The 22112-nt window shown below is 39.5% G+C and overlaps 1 protein-coding gene and 1 non-coding gene across 2 annotated transcripts in view; both read left to right on the forward strand.

Annotated features, from left to right (window-relative positions):
* Usp37 (ubiquitin specific peptidase 37) overlaps window positions 1-22112 on the forward strand; it is a 56285-nt gene that overhangs the window by 21349 nt on the left and 12824 nt on the right. The window contains exons 6-10 of the mRNA XM_023723028.1: window positions 1128-1306; window positions 2313-2390; window positions 5779-5876; window positions 7486-7570; window positions 13221-13382. Of these exons, the coding sequence (XP_023578796.1) occupies window positions 1128-1306; window positions 2313-2390; window positions 5779-5876; window positions 7486-7570; window positions 13221-13382 (602 nt within the window). The remainder of the gene's footprint in view (window positions 1-1127; window positions 1307-2312; window positions 2391-5778; window positions 5877-7485; window positions 7571-13220; window positions 13383-22112) is intronic.
* LOC111818587 lies at window positions 17365-17471 on the forward strand. Its single transcript, XR_002822543.1, has one exon. It is a non-coding gene; the product is annotated as a U6 spliceosomal RNA (small nuclear RNA).

Genomic DNA, 22112 nt, shown 5'->3' on the forward strand with positions numbered 1-22112 from the left:
TTACTATTTAACATTGTATTTTTTCCCCCAGATATATTTTTTTCTTTTTTGTATTCAGTACAGGGCCTACTGGGTCTCACTAAGTAGGTCAGACTCTTAGTGATTCTCCTGTGTTCAGCCTCCTGAGTACTGGGATTACAGGTGTGCACCACCACTCCCAGTCTCACCATGCCTCAGGGGCGGGGCCGGTAAGGCAAGCCCACATTGGAAACAACTCCAACCCCACCCCCACCTCCCACCTGCCCACCCAGTCTGCTTAAGCAGGCTCTTTAATCCCCTGAGCTATTTGGCTGGCTCTCCCCAGATATATTGATCATTAGAATTACCTCTTTTTAAGAAATTATTCAAGATAAGGTTTTGGGGCTGGCCAAATAGCTCAGTGGATTAAAGTGCCTGTTTAGGCAGACACAGGGTCCGGGAATTCGATCCCCGGGCCTGTCTTGCTGGCCCCATCCCCAGCGCATGCTGAGATGGCGTTTGAGACCTGGCGTGGTGTGTGCCTGTAATCCCAGCATTTGGGAGGTTGTAAACAAGAGGATCACTGTGGGTCCGATCTACACAGTGAGACCCTGAAGACCCTGTAGACCCTGTCCTAAATAAAATAAAGTTTTTGCATTTTCCAACTGTGCTGTGGGATTTTTTTTAAGTTTCTGAGAGTACCACAGGAAAGAGTCAAGTTCAGTTTTTCATACTTGGTTATGCCCTTGAATCCTCTGGTGTGCTTTTAAAAATATGTATTGTGGTTAGGCATGGTAGTGCACACATTTAATCCCAGCACTCCAGAGGCTGAGGCAGGAGGGATCACTGTTTGACGCCAGCCTGGGCTATAAAATAAGTTTAAAGCCAGCCTAAGCTGCATAGTGAAATCCTCTCTCAAAAAGACAGACATTGCCAGTACTTGGGAAGCAAAGGAGGAGAATTGTTACGAGTTTGAGGATAGCCTATACTACACAGTGAGTTCAAGGCCAGCCTGAACTACATGTTGAAACCCTATTTCGTAAGACCAAATATGTATATATATGAATGAGCTGAAGTGAAACTCAGTGGTAGAGTACTTGGCTAGCATATGAAAGGCCTGGGTTGCAATTAATTTGAAGATTTAACTATTGTAAACTTTATTGTTTCAGGTCTCTTCGAAAAGAGGAAGTTTGGAAACTAAAGATGATATTCCATTTCGAAAAGTTCTTGGTAATCCAGGTAGAGGATCCATTAAGACTGTAGCAGGAAGTGGAATAACTGTCACCAGGACGATTCCTTCTTTGACAGCTACATCAACACCTCTTAGATCAGGGTTATTAGAAAACCGGTAGGAAAAATGTTTCTTACTTTGTCATTCAAGTAATTGTTTATAAATGTCTTTTAGGCCTTTTTTTTTTTTTTAATTTTAGGGCAGGGTCAACAGGGTGTTCAGGGTCTCACCACTAGATCAGACTCGTAGTGATTCTCCTGCTTACAGCCTCCCAAGTGCTAGGATTACAGGCATGCCACCACGCCCAGTCTCAGTCGCCATCTCAGCACAGCCCAGGGATGGGGCTGGCACAGCAGGCCTGGGGATTGAACTCCTGGGCCCTGCACCTGTTTGCCGGCACTTTAATCCACTGAGCCGGTCCTTTTTAGGCCTTATAGAAATTTGAGGAGGCGGGTCAGTGAGATAGACTAAGTGCCTGCTTAGGAAACCTCAGGGACCGGGGTTCAATCCCTGGCACAACATGGCGTGCCTATTCACCCCCCGGACGTGCTGAGCCAGCCACGTGGTGGTGCACACCTGTAATCCCAGTGCTGGGGAGGCTGAAAACAGGAGGATCACTGTAAGTCTGAGCATACCAAATACATAAAAAAAGAAATTTGAGGAAGAAAAAAGTATATAATAATTTTTTAAAGTGATTTCATGTGTTTCAAATAGCTTATATCAGGGGCTGGTGAGATGGCTCAGTGGTCTAAAGCACCTACTTAGAACAAGCTTAGCAAAGCACAGGGACCGCGGTTTAATCCCCTAGCCCCACATGCCAGCCAGCCCTGCCCCCTGGTGGGCTGAGCTGGCCACAGACACACACACACACACACACACACACACACACACACACACACGCACGCACAAATAAATAAACTAAAAAAAACAAAAAACAACCAAAAAAAACCCAAATAGCTTATATTAGTGACACGTCTTGAGCCTGCAGTTGCACAGCATATTAATTTAAGTGGGGTGTAGAGAGTTAGAAAACAGTCATATTTCTTGTCTTTAAGCTATAATTGACTTATAATTTTGAATGGTATATGAATTATGACTTGAAAAATAACTTTTTTCTGTGTAGCACTGAAAAGAGGAAAAGAATGCTATCATCTGGCTCAGAGCTCAATGAAGATTACCCTAAGGAAAATGATTCATCATCGTAAGTTGCTTGAAGTGCCCTTATGGCACTAGATTGGTGTTTCTTCTACTGATAGTCACAACCACTAGGAAATATTGCAGGAATGTTCAACTGGTGAGAATTCCAAAGATAGTAGAGCAGCATTTAAAGTATTTTGGTGAGAGAGGGAGAGAGAAAGAGAGAATTTCTTTAACAAAAGAATAAATGTGCAATAGTGCTGTCACTGGTTCATAGTATATAGCCTTACTGTCGTCCTAATGGGGATAAACTCCAAGTCTTTAAGTATTGTACACAGCTCAGAGGCTCCCTGGTTGATGTCTAGTCTTCTCCATAAAGTCCAGCTGTGCCTTGTCTGTTCCCCTTACGGTCTGGTACCTAAAAATTAGACAGCAGGTTAATTTGCATTTTCCCATCCCATTGTCATGCATGCATTGCTGGAATAGGAACTGGGTAACCACAGTAAAAAGTTCTGTTTAGAAGAGACAAGAATAGAAAACTAGATGAGTCTCTGCTCATAGTAGTGATAAAATTTTGTGAGATAGAAATTGTGACAGTGAAGACAGTGGAATAAGTTCATGGTTAGCCCAGCTAGCAGTCTGATTCTGTCCTCTAGGAGGAACTCCCTTGCTTATCGTATTCCATGTGACTGACCTTGCTTTCTGGTAGGTATTCCTTCTCTATTTGATGAAAGCCAACAAGAAGTAAATTTTGCAGAGTTTTTCCTCAGGGCCATAGAGCTTTTGTATGCGAGTTCATGCTGGTCTAGGTCTAGAAGTTTTGAAAATCCGGAGATTTATTTAAACATAAAATAGCCTTCTTAGGGCTTGAGAAACAAATGAGGCTAATATTTTTGGTTTTGGTTTATTTTTAATAAACTTACATTTGGGGGTTCTTTTAGATTTATTTATATAAGCATTGCAAAGAATGTTTCATTATCTCTTTCATCAAGTTTTGCTTAATATTAAAATTTTTTCACTAAAAGTTTCTCTGATACCATTTTCTCAATTTTAGAATCAGAAAAGATTGGAAGTTTTGATCCTCTATGATCTCACATTACTGGGCAGTTTTGATTCTAGGCCTCTGGTACAGAAAGCTATGTTCCTTTCATACCAGATCATAAGCTGGCTACCTCTAGTTTGAATTTGTCTTGGGTGGGACTGCAAAGCACTAACCAAGACAAATATTTCTTTATTTCTGTCCTTAGAATTGTAATTGTAGTGAGGATGAAGTCTGACTTCCAAGATACTACAGATGGCAGCTTTTATCAAGTATTTTGCTGAAGCATAGAAATGATTGCTAGTTTTGTAATCTATAGCATATCCATATCCTTACCCCCTACCCTTCTAAATAGTGTTTGTTAGGCTAACATCCCACTTTCAGAAACAAAATTTATATTCAAGGTCCAAGTTTGGAGGCGCAAATGCACTTTAGTTAGTTGAAGCACAAAGGTTTTAGAACACAGTATTGAATGGCTTCCAGAATCATTAGGAAAGCTGTAAAGATAGGGCATAGGTTTTCAGAAATGGTTTTGAGAGCTGTGCCTCAAATCAACCAGTCAAAGTTGCTGTTCCTTTTCTGTTATGAAAGCTGTTGTACTAAAAACCATCTGCCACTACCAAGATTGGAAGACAGAAGGGAAGACAGCCAGGCGAGGATGTGTTCAAGAGATCTCTTGATCTGGCAGGAGTCTTTAGAGTTTACCTTTTATTGCTACATTGGACAATCTTTGGCTAACAGCTACCCTGAGGTTTTTCGTTTCTGTCTCAGTGGACAAAATCCTTTAAGTGGTTCACATGCAATTTTCTGAATCACTGCAGGTTATGACTTAAACATGTTGGAAACAATCAGGTGATATGAAAAGAATAATAAAAGGTTCTGCGGGACTCTGATGGAACATGAGCATGGTCCAGTAAAAACCTGATACGATAGGGAATGTAGCTGTGAGAGCTCATGCTTAGCATATATACAAGACCCTACCTTTAATCAGCTCCACCACCAAAAACATACAACAAAAGAATCTTTTTGGTCTCGGTGTGTAGCCTGGTGGTACAGTATGTGCCTAGCATGTGTAAGGCCCAGGTTTCAATTTTTAATACCACAAAAAAAGAGGCAGTCCTTCTCATTAGGTTCATTCCATTTTGCCATAATTTCCTCACACTGATAGTCCAGTTTCAAGGGGAGAATCTTGCAAAACAAGACTTTAGTGGGCTGAGATATAGTGGTACATTGCTGTACATGGCCTTGAGGCTATAACTGATATCATCCCCCCCCCCCCCCGCAGTATCTTTTTGTATTCCCTGCATCCTGTACCAACACTTTCAGTCTCGATGGTTTGCCTGGTCTGCAGTCTTCATGCTTGAGAGCTCTGAGTCTCTGGCCATGGTCAGGCCACTGTTGAGCTAAGCCAGTTAAAACTACGTGAGAGCCATGTTGGATGAACATGAGAGCACTAGGAGGTACCCAAGTGAATCTGGGTTATTGCAGTTACTCCCTGTCTTCATTGTATAGCAGCAGCCTCTCCTCCTTATAATGATCACTTACCTCTTGCTAGTGTGGTAATCCCTTTCTTTGCCTGTTGATCTACCAGCATGAAAAGCCCAAAATGACTAGGTAGTAGCAGTGACATCAGGTTTAATTGCTTTTTTACAATGCCTTCTGATGAAATACTTCCTCATCTTAGAAATAGGGCCCCCGTGGCATCTAAATTTGAATGATGAAAAGCACAGACTACTGAGTTCTGACATGATTCTCAAATTTCACATCTGACCCCATGACAGGTAACATACAGAACACGGGTACACTAAACATATTTTATAAAACAACTTTCAAGCTCTGTATACAAGGATTATTTGAATCTTGTGTTTAGAACTTTGCTTCTGTCCCTCAGATACATGTGCCAATATTCCAAAATGTAAAACATTTTTAATCCCCAACATTCTGAATAAGGAATATCAACCCATATATATAGTATATTTTAAAGAACATCTTATTCCTAATAAGATCATTTCTGAGGGGTACTTTTTAAAAATGTATTTAGTACAGGGTCTCAGTAATAGTGATCTTCATGTTTTCAGCCTCCTAAGCACTGGGATTACAGGCTGGAGCCACCATGTCCAGTTTCAGTCACAGTCTCAGCATACCTTGGGGGCAGGGCCAGCACCAGCACCATGGCAGGCTGGGGATCAAGCCCTGATCCCTGCGTCTGCCTAAGCAGGTGCTTTAATCCACTGACCTATGTGGCCGGTTCCCTACTATAGTTTCTCTCTGTCACCATGACTATTTTATTCATAGAGACTATAGAAGTATTACAGTGGCTAAAGATAGAGATAAGTTGACTTCCATCTGACAACTTATCCTGCTGATTTTTAATATCTCTTCAGTGATACAAAATTATTATTTAAAATTATAGGAACAACAAGGTTATGACAGATCCCTCAAGAAAGTATTTAACCAATAGCAGAGAAAAGCAGTTGAGTTTGAAACAGTCTGAAGAAAATCGGACATCAGGTAAGTAAGCTCTTCATGTAAAATATGATAATACTATATTAGATAGAAGTAAAAACCTAAAGTGGAGCATAAAGCACTGCATTATTCAGGGCTAGTGTATATAGTACTAGTTAATCTAGATTTGACCTCCTTTTATTTGTCTGAAATTAAGTTCTCTCATTGTCATTGTACTTGACCATAGGTTGAATCAGAGGAGTTAATGTGTTTGGAGCTAAGTTTCATCAGTAATTCTGCTAATTAGAAAAGTTTTTTATGTCAGTGAACTTGAAATTACTGCCTACAACATTTAAGCTTGCCTTCCACTGCTTTTACAAGAACTAGGACAGCAGCAAACCCCCCCCCTCCCCCCCAGTAGATTCAGTGTGCTCGCTGCTCGGGGAACAGTCCAGCTCCAGTTCCTGTTTGTTTTGCTTCTTGGAGATGGCTGTTCACCAGCTGGCCAAATAGCTCAAGGGATTAAAGCGCCTCGAACAGGTCAGGGCCTGGGCATTCATAAAGCTTGATCGTATGGAAGGTAAGGATCTTCTACAAGTTGATGTAAGGGCTGGTGATGCAGCTTGGTGGTAGAATACTTGTCTAGCATTTGTACAACCCGGGGATCAATCCCAGCATCCCAGAAGAAAAAAAGGTGCTGTGGGAGACATGCACCAAGAGAAGAGAGTGCATAGTAAAGTTACCAGAAAAATGCATGAAACAAAATGCAGAAGTATTAAGTACATTAAACTCTAGAGTTAATCAGCAGAATAACTAATATAACACAAGTAATAATCACTTGGAGAACAGCAAGACTAGATTGCCTCCGTACATATCTTCCTGGACCTCAGCTTAGGGTGATATGAGAAGCTTCTAATTTTCTATAATGAGTCAGCTAATATGTTAAAAATGAATAAATCACTGGGCATGGTGGCACATGCCTGAAATCCTAGCACTCGAGAGGCTGAGGAAGGAGGATCGTTGAGAGTTTAAGGCCAGCTTGGGCTACAAAATAAGTTAAAGGTCAGCCTAAACTGCATAGCAATACCTTGTCTCAAAACAACATAAGAATAAAAATAATAAAATGAATAAATCAAGAAATAATAAAAATATCCTATCTAGCTTTATGGAAGAAGAAGAAAACTAATTTTTAAAAATGGTTAGAAGCCAAGTGTGGTAGCTTATGTCTGTAATCCCAGCACTTTGGAAGTTTAGGCAAGAAGACTGTCTTGAATACTACCTGCCAATAGAGAGTTCAAGGCCAATTTGGAATACATGGTAAAACCTTGCCTCAAAAAAAAAGTACATTTTAGAAATTTGGAGTTTTGGGGTAGAGAAATAGTGCTTTGCTATTGTAACTTTTTCCGTAGTACTTAATCTCTTTTAACATGATTATAGTGTACTTTGGTGAAAAATGGGGCAAAGTTGAAAGTAAACATGCCCAGGGCCGGAGAGATGGCTCAGTGGCAGAAGTGCCTACTGGCAAGTACAAGGTCCTAAGTTTGATCCCTGGTGCTGAAGAAAAGGGAAGGAAGGAAGGAAACAAACATACATGCCCAGTGTTTAATTTTATTATTAAATGAAATTATGTGGTTAATCTAGGTATTCAATTTTTTCTTTTTCTGTTGTGTCATAGGGCTTTTACCTTTGCAGTCATCATCATTTTATGGCAGCAGAGCTGGATCCAAGGACTATTCATCTAGTGTCGCTAACCTAGATAGGTATGTGATAGATGCCTTATGAAATATTTGAACAGCTTTCTGTTTCTGTTTTCCAAACCCAGGGTGTACTTTATTTTTATTTTTCTTTTTTCCTCTTTTGTTTGGCCCAAGTTTGCTCTGCAGAGCCAGTTGGTCCCTTACCCCCGCACCCTCACTTTTCACATAATGTTATCATTAAAGAAAAAGAAGAGCTCTTTTTCAGGATATTGAATGGTGGGACAAGCTATGCATTATACTCGAAAATTACCCAAATTTAAGAATATCAGAACTAATGAGTGTTGCAGTGTTTGCCTAGCATGCCTGAGGCATTGGGTTCAACTCCCATGCCACCACACCCCAAAATTGAGAGTCATAGTATCATGACACTTTAAGTAGAAAGTACTGTAGAAATGTTTTGAAGTTTTTCTATGTATTAGTAAACTGAGATCTGGAAAAATTTGTATTGAGCCTGCTGGTTGTGACTTCTAGTGTTAGCATATTTTGGCCACTGTATTTTCCATCCTTTCTAATGGTGAGCATACCAAGATCTCATCTCTGACACTTACATTTCTTTTGTGCTTTTTTGTATTTTAGCTGCATTCAAAAAATCAAGTTGTCTTTAAAAAATAAAACTTCATTGAGTACTTTTCATTGGAAAAAGCCAGTCAGAAATATAATTGCTGTCTATTGTATAGTTTGGATCTTATTTACTCTTGCAGCTTCTCACACTTGGGAGATAATACAATATTTACACATGTGCGTCTGGTATATTTCAGTTATAAGTATGGTTTTGTTATGGCAGATAACCAGAATCACTCACAAATGGTTGATATGGAACAAACAGAGTTTTACTTAGCATTCAGGTGATACCCCAACTGTTGCCAGTCAGGAGCATCAACCCCCAACGATAGGGACACAGTGGCTTATATAGTACTTGGTCTAGTTTCTAAAAAGAGCAGGTACTTTTCAGAGAGGCGGAATACAGTCATTGTAGCATTTGTCAGAAATCACATCAGAAATACAATTGCTTACAAATGAAAATTGCTTAGCATATGTTTGGGGGACAAGAGTGAGTTTATCTAAAGTTTACATGACTTCTGAATGGAGTGAGGGGCTGGGGATTTGGCTCAGTGGTAGAATGCTTGCCTAGCAAGCTGGAAGCCCTGGGTTCGGTCCTTGGCACCAAAAACAAAACATAAACCTTCCCTAAAAAACAATTCAACCAAAAAAAATCCGGTAAAATAAAAAAAGACCAAAAACAAGGCAACTGAATGGAGTGAAATCTCTACCCACCATACTTTTTTTTTTTTTTTTTTTTTTACTTCAGTATCAGGGATTGAACTCAGGACCCATGCTTGCCAGTCAGGTGCTTATTCTACTGAGCTGTCTCCCCAGCCCTACCACCACACTCTTGAGTTGTATCCATTTACCTATAAAAGCCTCCAGTTTATCCTTCTTTATGACTGAGTAGTATATTTCATTGTATAAAAAGATCACATCTTTTTAAGTCATTCTTTGGATGATGAGAACCTGGGTTGTTTCCCAGATCTAGCTATTACAAATTGCGCTGCTATAAACATGGGTGCATATATATCACTATGCTTCAATGTTTTGAATTCTTCTGGGAAGATACCCAGAAGAGAAATAGCTGGGTCAAATGGGAATGCCATTCCTAGTTTTTTGAGGAATCTCCACACTGATTTCCACATTGGTTGCACCACTCTACACTCCCAACAGTGGAAGGGTTTCTTTTTCCTCACGTCTCCTGTAGCATTTGTTATTGGTTGATTTTTTTTTTTTTTTTTTTTTTTCTTTTTGGTGCTGGGGATCAAATTCAGGATGTTGGGCTTGCCAGGCAGTTAATTGTGCTGCTGAGCTATCACCCTGACCCCTGATTTTTTGATAATAGCCATTCCTTCTGGGGTGAGAAGGAATCTCAGTATAAATGGTCAGTGTTGCTAAACATTTTTTCATATATTTATTTGTTGTTGGTATTTCTTTTACTGAAAAGTGTGTATTCATCTCAGTTGCCCTTTTCTTTCTTTTTAATGTATTTGGTTGTTACAGCTCACACTCATAATGATCCTCCTGTCTTCAGCCTCACACTCATAATGATCCTCCTGTCTTCAGCCTCACACTCATAATGATCCTCCTGTCTTCAGCCTCCCCAGCGCTGAGATTACAGGCATGTACCACTACATGCAGCTTAGCCTGTCTTGGGAGTGGGTCTGGAATGGCATGTGACACCGGGGATCAAACCTCAGTCCCTGCACTTGCCTTCGCTTGCCTAAGCAGGCACTTTAGTCCACTGAGCTATCTTACTGGCTCCTTAGTTGCCCATTTTTGGATTGGATCATTACATTTGGGAGATCTGCTTTTTGTGAGTTCTTTATATTCTCAATGGTAATCTTTTGTCTAAGGAAAAGCTGGCAAGGATTTTCTTCCCCACATTTTGTGGGTTGTCTTTGCACTCTGTTGGTGGTTTCTTTTACTATGCAAAAAGCTTTTAAATGAGATCCCAGATGTTCTTTGTGATAGTTCCTGTGCAATTGGGGTTTTATTGCTGAAGTCTTTTTTTTGGCGGAGCCGGGGATTGAACTCAGACCCGTGCACTTGCCAGGGAAGCACTTATTCCACTGAGCCATCTCCCTGGCCCTTTATTCCTGAAGTCTTTATCTATACCAATGTCTTCCAGAGTTTTACCTATTCTGGGCTGGGGGTATAACTCCATGGCACGGTGCATGCCTAGCAAGAGTGAGGTCATGGCTAGGGATATAGTTCAGTGGCATAAGCACTTCATGGCAAGTATAAGGTCCCAAGTCCAGTTCCTGGTACCACATACACACACACACACACACACACACACACACACACACACACACACACACAAAAGTGAGGTCATGAGTTTGATTTCTAATACCATACCAAGGAAAAGAAAGTTTTAACCTATTCTATCTTGCAGCAAATTGAATGTTTCTATTTCATGTTTTAGATCTTTAATCCATTTTGGTTTTATTTTAGTGCATGGGTCTAGTATTAGTCTTTGGTATGTGGAAAGCCAGTTTTTCCAACCCCATTTTTTAAAAAAATTATTTATGAATTTATTTATTTGATACAGGGATTCACAATGCAGTTCAGCAGTTCAGACTCATAGCAATCCTCCTATGTCAGCCTTCCTAGCCTGGGGCATTCTGGGTTCCAAGGCTGGCACAGCATGTGGTATCAAGAGATCGAACTTAGGTTCTTGAGCTTTCCAGGCGGGTGCTTAGAGGGCCAAGCTATCTCCCCAGCCCCCAACACCATTTTTTAAGGAGGCTTGCTTTCTTCCAGTAAATATGTTTGGTACCTTTGTGAAAGATAAATTGGCTGAGTATGTCTGGAGTTGTTTTTGCAGCTTCTATTTTGTTCCATCGATCGTTGGGTCTGTTTTTTCCAGTACCATGCTGTTTTTATCATAATAGCTTTGTGGTTTAATTTCAGATCATGGATTGTAATGCCTCCTGCCTTGTCTTTGTTGCCCAGAATTGCCTTTGCTATTCTAGATCTTTTATGGTTTTCAAATGAATTTTAGGATTGTTTTCTCTAATTCTGTGACATATGCTATTCGAACTTTTATTGGAATTGCATTAAATCTGTGCAACAGTTTTGTAAGTATGGCCATTTTCACTATATTGGTTCTTCCTACCCAAGAGCAAGGGGCATCTTTCCATTTTTTGATATCCTCTTCAATCTCCTTTTTCAAAGTACTGTAGTTTTTAATGTAGAGATCTTTTGCAGGCTATGTTAGATTGATTCCTGTGTATTTCATTTTTTGGATGCTATTGTGAAGTGTTGTTTCCCTAACTTGTCTCTCAGTGAATTTATTATTTATGTACAGGAAGGCTATTGATTTTTGAATGTTGATCATATGTCTAGTTATGCTATTGAATTTGTTTATTCAGTCTAGCAGGTTTTTAGTGGCATTTTTGGTGTCTTCTATGTAGAATTTTATGTCATCTACAAATAATGATAATTTAACTTCCTTTTTATCATTATTTCTTTTGTTCCTTTCTTTTTTTTTTTTGGCGGAACGGGGGATTGAACTCAGACCCTTGTGCTTGCCAGGGAAGTGCTTATTCCACTGAGCCATCTCCCCGGCCCTCTTTTGTTTCTTTCTCTTGTCTAATTGCTCTAGCAAAAGCTTCCAGGACTTTGTTAAATAAGAATGACAACAGTAGACATCTTTGTCTTGTTCTTGAGTTTAGAGAGAGCATCAATTGAGATGAACAGGTGGTTTTTGTCCTTGTCTCTGTTAAAATGGTGTATCACATTTATTGATTTGCTTATGTTCAACCATCCCTATATCCCTGGGATGAATTGAACTTCGTCATGATATATGTAATCTTTTGCATGATTTACTGCATTCGGTTTGCCAGTAATCTCATTGAGGATTTTTTCGTCAGTATTCATCAGGGAAATTAGCCTGTAATTCTTTCTTGGTTGGTTCCTTCTCCAGCTTTGCTATCAGGCTAATATTCACTCCCTGGAATAAATTTGGAAGTATTGCTGCCCTTCCAATTTCATTAAAAAGTTTGAGAAATAGTGGTGTTAGATCTTTTCCACATTTCTTGTAGAATTCAGCAGTGAGTCTTTCTGGGCCTGGCCTTTTCTTTGATGTTTTAGTTAAATCTTTGATTTCTTTTTTTTTTTTTTTAAATCTTTGATTTCATTGATTGGTTTATTTAGGATTTAGTAACTTTTTGATTCAGCTTTGGTAATTCATGTGTGTGTGTGTGTGTGTGTGTGTGTGTGTGAATCTTTTATTTCTTCTGCATTTTCTATGTTATTAGCTTGCATCTTCTGGCTGCAGGATCCATTGTGATTTCACCCTTTTCATTCCTAATTATGTGGATTTGACTCTTCTCTTTTTTATAAGATTTGATAAGAGTATGTCCATTTTATGTAATTAAAAGTATCCCAAATATTTTTGATCCTGGGCCAGGGAGATGGCTCAGTGGAATAAGCACTTCCCTGGCAAGCACAAAGGCCCGAGTTCAATCCCTGGTTCCGCCAAAAAAAAAAAAAAATCGATCTTAAACTTTAAAATAGAGGATTTCTCCAAAGAGCTTGGGTAAAAAGTATTTGTTATATTATTTCTAGTAGTGGGAAAAGTTGACTGCGTAAATCTGCCCAAGATTAGATAAATTAATGTGTAATATTCATGGGGGGGGGCTTTTCCTTAAGCCATCAAGTTGGATTATCTTGGTTGTGAATTTAATATATGTAGTATATTCTTTTTTAAAAAAATTTATTTATTTATTTTTTCTCAGAACTGGGGATTGAACTCAGGCCCTTGCACTTGCCAGGGAAGCGCTTATTCTACTAAGCCATCTCCCTGACCCTCTGCAGTATATTCTTAAGCTTCTTCAGCATCCTGTCAACAGACTTAGTTTGCATTGTCTTCCCCCAGTGATCCATATCACAAATATTTTCCTAAATTAAAATTTTTTTTCCTTAGAGATTGACTACTAGGAATCTACTTCAGGGGAGAAAATAGCATACAAAACTTATCTTGTGAGCTGGGGAGATAGCTCAGCAGCTTAAGCACCTGCCTAGCAAGTGCAGGGTCCTGAGTTTGATCTCCAGTACCAAAAAAAAAAGAGCTTGTATATTTATTCTTTTTTTTTTATAGGACTAATGTTTCAAGCCAAACTCCCTCTGCCAAAAGAAGTTTGGGATTTCTTCCTCAGCCAGTTCCTCTTTCTGTTAAAAAACTGCGATGTAACCAAGATTATACTGGCTGGAACAAACCAAGAGTGCCCCTTTCCTCTCACCAACAGCAGCAACTACAAGGGTAGGTGAATGCTTTTCAAAAAATATTTTTTTTTAATAAGGTGATTCAACTGACTTATGTGATGTTAAAAAAGGAAAGTCAGATTAACTATAGTTTTAAAATACTGAGAAATCTCAGAAATGAGATAACTTTCTGGACATGGTGGTACAGGTTTGTAGTCCCAGCACTGAAGAGCCTGAGGCAGGAGGATCGCCACTACAAATTTTGAGACTGGCCTGAACTACATAGCAAGAACCTTTGTCAACCTCTGTACACCATATTAAATAATTCTTTAAAGATTTACCAAATCCATAAATAATGTGAAGTTCATTATCTGATCTCAACAATTTTTAAACTTTGAAATACATGGAGAAATACATATATTATTTTAAGGGAGAAAAATGTTCTTCAGCACATACATGAAATTATACTAGAGGTACTTTTTTTTTTTTTTTAGAGGTACTTTCAAAATTAAATTTGTTATCTAATCATCCCAGTACTTTTATCATTATATTCTTATTAAACACAAAAATGGGGTCATAGGCTGGGCATGGTGGCGCATACCTATAATCCCAGCACTCAGGAGGCTGAGGCAGGAGGATGGCTGAGGGTAGGAGACTAGCCTGTGCTACAAAGTGAGCGCAAGGCCAGCCTGAGCGGCATAGCAAGACCTTGTCTCAAAAGGACCAAAAAAAAAAGTTATAGTTTAAGAACTGTAATATAATAGTAGCTGTCATCTCCATACAATACATATAAAAGACTGTTTAATCTTTTGTATAAAAAAATCTTTTGTATAGTTTTTTTAGCTGTTGCAGCATCTCTGTATATATTAAAAATATGCTTTTATAATGAATAAAGTTTAGTGAAGTTAATTCACTTGCTTAAAGTGGTATGGTCAAGCCAGGGTTGGTGGTGGTAAACCCTTGTGATTCCACTACTCAGGAGGCTTAGGCAGGAGGATGGCTGCCAGTTTAAGGCCTGTCTGCACTACATAGCGAGACCCTGTCTCAAAATTCCAAAACAAAACAAAAAGTGAGATAGTATGATGGCAGTGGTAAATTCAGGAAGTTGAACCTTAGTTGCATTCTTACCCACTCTCACGTAATGCACTTTTATTTTCTGTTTCATTGTATATTAACCCATGACAGCCTTTATATAATTAATATACAATTTTCAGCCAGTTAGCATGCATCCAGATTTGTGTTCTACTTGCAGTCTAAGCTGGAAAGAACATTTTTATACATGTACATGTGTTTTTTAATACTTTTCCTGATGGAACAGTTGTATACTTTAGATTCTTAGAAGTAGAATTATTAAAACTAAGGAAGGCATTTTGAAGTTTTTATTATACTCACCAAATTGCCTACCCCAGAACTACCAGCTGAGTGAGTTGTTACTGTTGCTTTGGGAACTGGAGGACCTTCCTGCGGACTCTACAGAAGTTGGGTGCCGTCCACCCTAGGTGCCTCAGAGTAGCACAAGAGAGATGGAAGCTGTTACCTCTGTTCATTAAGAGATCCAAGATGCACTGGTGGGAACAGCAGAAATCTGCATGTAAACATCTTGTGTTCTAGGGTAGGCCAAATAGCTCAGCAGATTAAAGTGCCTGCTTAGGATCTGGGGGTTGCGTCCCTGGCCTGCCATGCCAGCCCCGCCCCCAGGTCGTGCAGAGTTAGCAAATGAGACTGGGCGTGGTGGGGCGTGCTCTTGGGAGGCTGTAAACAGGAGTCCGATCTGGTAGTGAGACCCTGAACACCCTGTAGACCCTTCACTAAAATATATGAAAAAAGAAAATCTTCTGATATGGCAGTGAGGCTCCAACCAAATAAAATGGGAATAGAGAGGTAGAAGTAGAATAAGATAATTGTTTTCACAGGTGATAGATGTAAAGGATGCCATTTAAAATGGATAATTTAGATTTTAAAAATGAAGAAAAAGGTTAATGGTGGTGTAAATTTTAAGTGTACATACAATAACTGTAACAAATATAAGCCTACTGAAACCGAAAAAAAACTTTTCTAAAGGACGTAGCAGATAAAGAAAAATAATAACATGGCAGTTAAGACTAAATGTGTCAGTCATGTCAGGACATATAAATGGCTTAATTCACCTGTGAAAATAATGCAATTCGGAAAGTTTTATAATAAAAGGAAGGAAACATATTTAACAAGCAGATGGGAACAATAAAAAAATCATAAGTTAGGGCTGTGGAGATAACAGCCTCTCTAAGCACCTGCCTGGCAAGCGCAAGGACCCATGCTGGCCCTGGAACCCTGGATGTACTGGGCTGGCCCCGAAACCCCAGATGCACCATGCTGGCCCCAAAAGCAGAAGTGGTGGAGTACACCTGTAATCCCAGCACTAAGGACTGAGACAGGAAGATCCCTAGGAGTGTGAACTGTGTAGTGGACCCTGTATCAAATAATAAATAAATAGGGCTGGAGAGATGGCTCAGTGGTCTAAAGCACCTACTTGGAACAAGCTTGGCAAGGCATCAGGGACCGCGGTTCAATCCCCCAGCACCACATGCCAGCCGGCCCCGCCCCCTGGTGGGCTGAGCTGGCCACACACACACACACACCCCTCTCTCTCTCTCTCTCTCTCTCTCTCTCTCTCTCTCTCTCTCAAATAAATAAAAATAAAAAAAAATTTTTAAATAATAAATAAATAAATGTATCATGAGTTACACAACTAGATAAAGAAAATGTTATCTTTTTTCTTTTTCTGTATGTAGGACAGGGTCTCACTACATAGATCAGACTCATAGTGATTCTCCTGTTTTCAGCCTCCCAAGTGCTGGGGTTACAGGTGTGTGCCCAGACTCAGTTGTCATTGTGCCCCATTGGCAGGGCCGGCAGGCACTCTGGCGATTGAACCCAGGCCGCTGCGCTCTGCCTAAGCAGGCACTTTAGTCTTCTGAGCTATCAGGCTGGCCCTATAATACAATCTTATTCAGCTAATAAAGAATGACAATTTGAGACATTTGTAGGAAAATGAATATACCAAGAAAATATAATGCACCTAAAAATAAAACATGAGATAAACCATACACACAAGCTTTCATACCATGTAGTACCTCTCATTTGAGTGAAGCATAGTAAAAAGAAAATAATAAAGGTGGATAGAAGGGGACAAGAAGATTGATTTCTTGCAATAGGGAACTGGTCCAAGGGGTAAAGGGCAATGGGTAAGATGGAGCAAGTGAAGTAGGTAGAATAAAGATGCATCATGTACGGGAATCTAATAGCCTCAACTAATGTAAACATTGTATGCCACAATATGAGCTAATATCAACAAGAGTAAAACATGGTGTAGGGGAACTGCAGAAGGCAAGAGGAAGGTGGGGAACAGGGGAGTAGGATTTAAAAAGAACAGAACCTGTGGTATGTGCATGTAACCACACCCCAAGATGATTATAATTTGCATGATTGGGGCCGGGGAGATGGCTCAGTGGAATGGGCGCTTCCCTAGCAAGCGCAAGGGCCTGAGTTCAATCCCCAGTTCCACAAAAATAAATAAATAAATAAATAAATAAAATAAGTAGAATCAGCTCATGTTCAAAAAAAAATCTGCATGATTGACAAACATGTACTACTAGTAATAATGATACCTAAAAAATGAGAAAAAAATCATGAGTTGCAGTCCTAGTACTTGATAAAATAAATCATTAACCATGCAGAATACTTTAAAATTCTGAGAGCCAAAATTCACAATGAATATGACAGGAATATATTAATATTTAACACTGCAACTCATAAAACAGACTGTAAAAGATGCAGTGAAAAATAAATATTTGTAACAGTCAGAAACCCTAACATACCATTCTTAAAATGACAGGTAACATGGGTAGGAAAATAAGTATCTAGGGGCCGGGGAGATGGCTCAGTAGAATAAGCACTTGCCAGGCAAGCTCAAGGGCCTGAGTTCAATCCCCGGTTCCACCAAAAAAAAAAAAAAAGAGAGAGAGAGAAAGAGAGAAATAGAAAAATAAGTAAACGTAATGGTGCTCATTTCGGCAGCACATATACTAAAATTGGAACGATACACAGAAGATTAGCATGGCCCCTGCGCAAGGATGACACGCAAATTCATGAAGTATTCCATATTTTTTGGACCTTGTGGAAAAGACTCTTCAAGATGCTAAACTGGCCAAGTCTCAGATCCATGACATTGTCCTGGTGGGTGGTTCTACCCATATCCCCAAGATCCAGAAGCTTTTGCAGGACTTCTTCAATGGAAAATAACAATACCACCATTCCTACCAAGCAGGCCCAGACCTTCACTGCCTACTCGGATAGTCAGCCCGGCATGCTCATTCAGGTATATGAAGGTGAGCGGGCCATGGCCAAGGATAACAACCTGCTTGGCAAGTTTGAACTCACAGCCATACCTCCTGCACCCCGTGGTGTTCCTCAGATTGAAGTAACTTTTGATATTGATGCCAGTGGCATCCTCAGTGTTTCTGCAGTCGATAAAAGTACAGGAAAAGAGAACAAGATTACCATCACTAACAGTAAGGGCCATTTGAGCAAGGAGGACATAGAGTGTATGTATGGTCCAGGAAGCAGAGAAGTACAAAGCTGAAGATGAGAAGCAAAGGGGCAAAGTGTCCTCCAAGAACTCATTGGAGTCCTATGCTTTCAATATGAAAGCAACTGTTGAAGATGAGAAGCTTCAAGGCAAGATTAATGATGAAGATAAACAGAAAATTCTTGACAAGTATAACAAAATTGTCAGATGGCTTGATAAGAATCAGACTGCAGAGAAAGAAGAATTTGAGCATCGGCAGGAGCTGGAGAAAGTCTGCAATTCCATCACCAAGCTGTACCAGAGTGCAGGTGGCAGGCCTGAAGGAATTCCCTGGTGGAGGAGCTCCTCCCTCTGGTGGTGCTTCCTCTAGACCCACCATCGAAGAGGTTGATTAAGTCAACCCTAAATGTAAATATAGCATTCTTCTGCAATCAGTAAAATTGAAGGGCTTATAGCCTTCCAAGGTCAGTTAAGACTCAGGACATATGAGAATTTGTACTGTAACGTCATGTAACTCGGCAGTGTCCCAAATTTTCTGATCAAGGAGATTATGGGGCCAAAGAGGAAAGTGATGGATGATGTAGAGTGTGCCTAAGGAGAGTCACATGGTGAGAAAACATTCACTCAGGCTTTCACAGAGAGCACATTGGCCAAGCAATGGCCGTGACTCATCCACATGGCTGACACTGACAAAGGTTCTACAATCTGAGGTACAGGATCTCAGGATAAATCCTGAGGGGATTTCATTGACCTTATCAGACCCAAAAGCTACAACTCTTGTTGCATAGGTCCTGCTTTATCTTGGTCTTAACCATACAGCAGAAAAGTATAAAAACGAAATATAAGAGGTAAAGCCATGCTGTTATGTTGAGCTGAAGGGGACTCAGGTCAACAATTTCTGACATTGCCAGTGAAGCGTAAGACCCAGTGCTATTATGGGCTACTGGACTCTTTTAGAATATTTTGCTGAGTTTACACACCTATACTATCCAAATAATGGAACTTAACAAAAAAAAAAGGGTATACAGTTGAATGTCCATTTTGTATCTGTGTATTCAAAGTGGTTAGGTTAGATATATAGTTACATTCTCTTAATGAATAGAGGGATTTGTTCTAATGGTGTTTGTAAATAAGATATCATGTCCGCATCTTGTACAGCAATTAACCACTAGGAAGAATGTATGCAATGTGTTAATCATTGAAACTGTCCTACCAATTTGGCTTGCAACTGTCTCATTGCAATTTGTTTCTCAATAAAATTATGGGAAAAAAAATTGAAGGGCCTAAATTTGTAGCAAATTCTGTGGCAGTTAAAAGTTGAGCTGCTTTAGTAAAGTAGTGGGCATTCTTAATACTTGAATAATGGAACATGTACACAGGGAAACAGCATTGCACTTTAAGCACTGTACTATAAATGGAAATGCAATATCTTCAATAAAAATATTTAAATTGGCACCATAAAAAATAAAATAAAAAGTAAACGTCATAATCTGTTAGTCCTGAGGAATAGGTTTTAAATGCTATACTCTCATAAAGTGTGTACATTTTGTATGAAACAGTCCCAAAAGATAAAGATAACATCTTAGAGGACAAAGAAGAAATCAGTAGACCTCATAAAGTAGAGTAGTAGTTGACAGCTTTTGATCAGAGTAAAATAGAACTAGGAATTAAAAAGAAAACTGAAGTGCCGGGGATGTGGCTTAGTGGCACAATGCCTGCCTAGTAAGCACAAGGCCCTGAGTTCAATTCCCAGTACCAAAAAAAAAAAAACCCAAATATTAAAAAGTTGACTTCTACATAAAAGCTTTGAAAACCCTGGTCGGAGTGTTGAGTGAACACAAATTACAGAAGCTCTAAAAGATTAATGATAATGGAAGGTTTTTTTTGTTTTTTTTTTTTTTGCGGAACCAGGGATTGAACTCAGGCCCTTGTGCTTGCTAGGGAAGCGCTTATTCCACTGAGCCATTTCCCAGGCCCTGATAATGGAAGTATTGATAGCAGTATCTTTAATACATTTAAGGCACTGATTGGAACAATTAGTGGAAATACAAATATAAATATATACTTATAACCTATAGAAGGTAATAGCCTTAAACACCATACAACACAGTGTAACGAAAATAAATTACTCCTGAACTTTAAGTGGAAAGAATGACAAACCAAAAGAAAGCATAAGAAAATAATAAAGATAAAAAGAGAATTGCATGAGATAGCACTCTGAAGAGTAGTGGTTTAACAAATCAAAGTTTAGATCAGGTGTGGTGGCACACACCTATAATCTTAGCACTGGGGAGGCTGAGGCAGGAAGATTTCTGTGAGTTCAAGGCCAGCCTCAACTACATAGTGAGACCCTGTCTCAAAAGTAAAAAATGTCCAAATGTTCCATAAGTTATGAGGGTTGAGTCTCAGATACTCTGACATGACAGTGGTGCAAAAGTAACATACATTCAGTAGAAACTCCCACTACCAATTTTTTTTTTTTCTTTTTGTAGCACCAGGGAGCAAACTTAGGACCTTGTACTTGCGAGGCAGGTACTTATGCCATTGAGCTATCTTCTGGGCCCTCCACTACCAATTCTTAAGTTTGTTCTTTTCCCAAACTAGTAATACATATGGTACTATATCTTCTTGAGATGTCAGTGTTTTTTCGGTTGACACAAGTGAGAGATAAGATAGAAATAAAGAAGCCTTTATTGTGGGTGCAGGAGAGCTTCAAGAGAATTCAAGAACCCTCTGAACAGGAGGCACGGAATGATATATTTCTTAGGGTAGGCTGGTGGTAACACTTTGGGAGTGGTTAAGGTGATTGTATCAAGAGCTGTTTGGGGAATTGTTGGCACTTGTGAAAAGGAGATAGGAAATTGAGGTTTAGACTGGGAGGAGGAGAAAACAGAAATTATTCTCAGAGTGACTATGGCCATGTGGATTGCCACCATGATGACTTGGCATATTTTTATATGGGTGGAGACCCATCAGTAAGGCCAATTTTTTAAAAATTATTGATAAAAGTTTTTAGCCTTTCAGTATTTTGGTGCTGAGGACCAAACCCAGGGCTTTCCACCACTGAGGTAATCCCCAGGCCCTGTTGATTTAAAAAATTATTTGAGACAGTTTGTATTTGCCAAAAAGAATTTGAAAATTAAAATGAAATACCATTTACTCAGATTTAGCCCATAGAAGTAGAAAATTCAGGGGTTGGGGAGATAGCTCAGTAGAATAAGTGCTTGCCTGGCAAGCAGAAGGGCCTGAGTTCAATCCCTGGTTCCGCCAAAAAAAAAAAAAGTAGAAAATTCAGGCCATTTTCCATAGAAAAATTTATCAGGGAGTTCCCACACAAAAAAGTACCACACCTGAGTGATTTCTCTGGGGAATTTGTTGACATTTTTAGATATCATAAATTGTTTCAAAGTATAGAAAATGAACGAAACATCTAATGCGTGCGTTTAGTGAAATAAGTATATCTCAATCAAAAGAAGTACAAACTGGTAATCCTTGTAAACAGACTCCAGTATCACATGTAAAAAATACACAGGCTCATTGTGGTGCCATGTGCTTGTAGTCCCAGCCATGTGAGAACCCAAAGGAGGTATGCTGGGCCCAGGAGTTTAAGACTACCCTGAGGAATGTAGAAAGACTCTTATCTAAAAAATAATAATGTAGGGCTGGCAAGATAGCTCAGTGGACTAAGTGCTTGCTTAGGTAAGCATAGGTACCTGGGTTCAATCCCTGGCACCACATACTGCACTGGCCCCACCTGGGTACACTGAGTACTTGATAGAGCCTGGGCATGGTGGCGCATGCCTGTAATCCCAGCACTAGGGAGGCTGAAAATAGGGATCACTACGAGTCTGAGATGCGTAATAAGATCCTGCATACACAAAAAATCCTAAAAATAATAATGTATTATGTCCAAATGTGTTTATGCCAGCATTGTAAAGATAATTCAATTTGGAAATTATTCAGATAATCTACTGGTGGGGCTGGGCAGATAGCTCAGTAGAGTAAGTGCTTTGGCAAGTGCAAGGGCCTGAGTTCAATCCCCAGTTCCGCAAAAAAACCCAGATGATCCACTGGATTAATAGGTCTGAGAAGTAAAATTCTATTATTTTATTCATGTCCTAAAAAGCTTTTGACGAAATATGCCCATTTATGATTTTAAAAATGCTTCAGAACATAACAAGCCATGTATGCTTTTTTTTTTTTTTTTTAATGTATGCTTTC

This window comes from Octodon degus, unplaced genomic scaffold, assembly GCF_000260255.1.
Source record: "Octodon degus isolate 3935 unplaced genomic scaffold, OctDeg1.0 scaffold00096, whole genome shotgun sequence".
Taxonomy (NCBI): Eukaryota; Metazoa; Chordata; class Mammalia; order Rodentia; family Octodontidae; genus Octodon; species Octodon degus.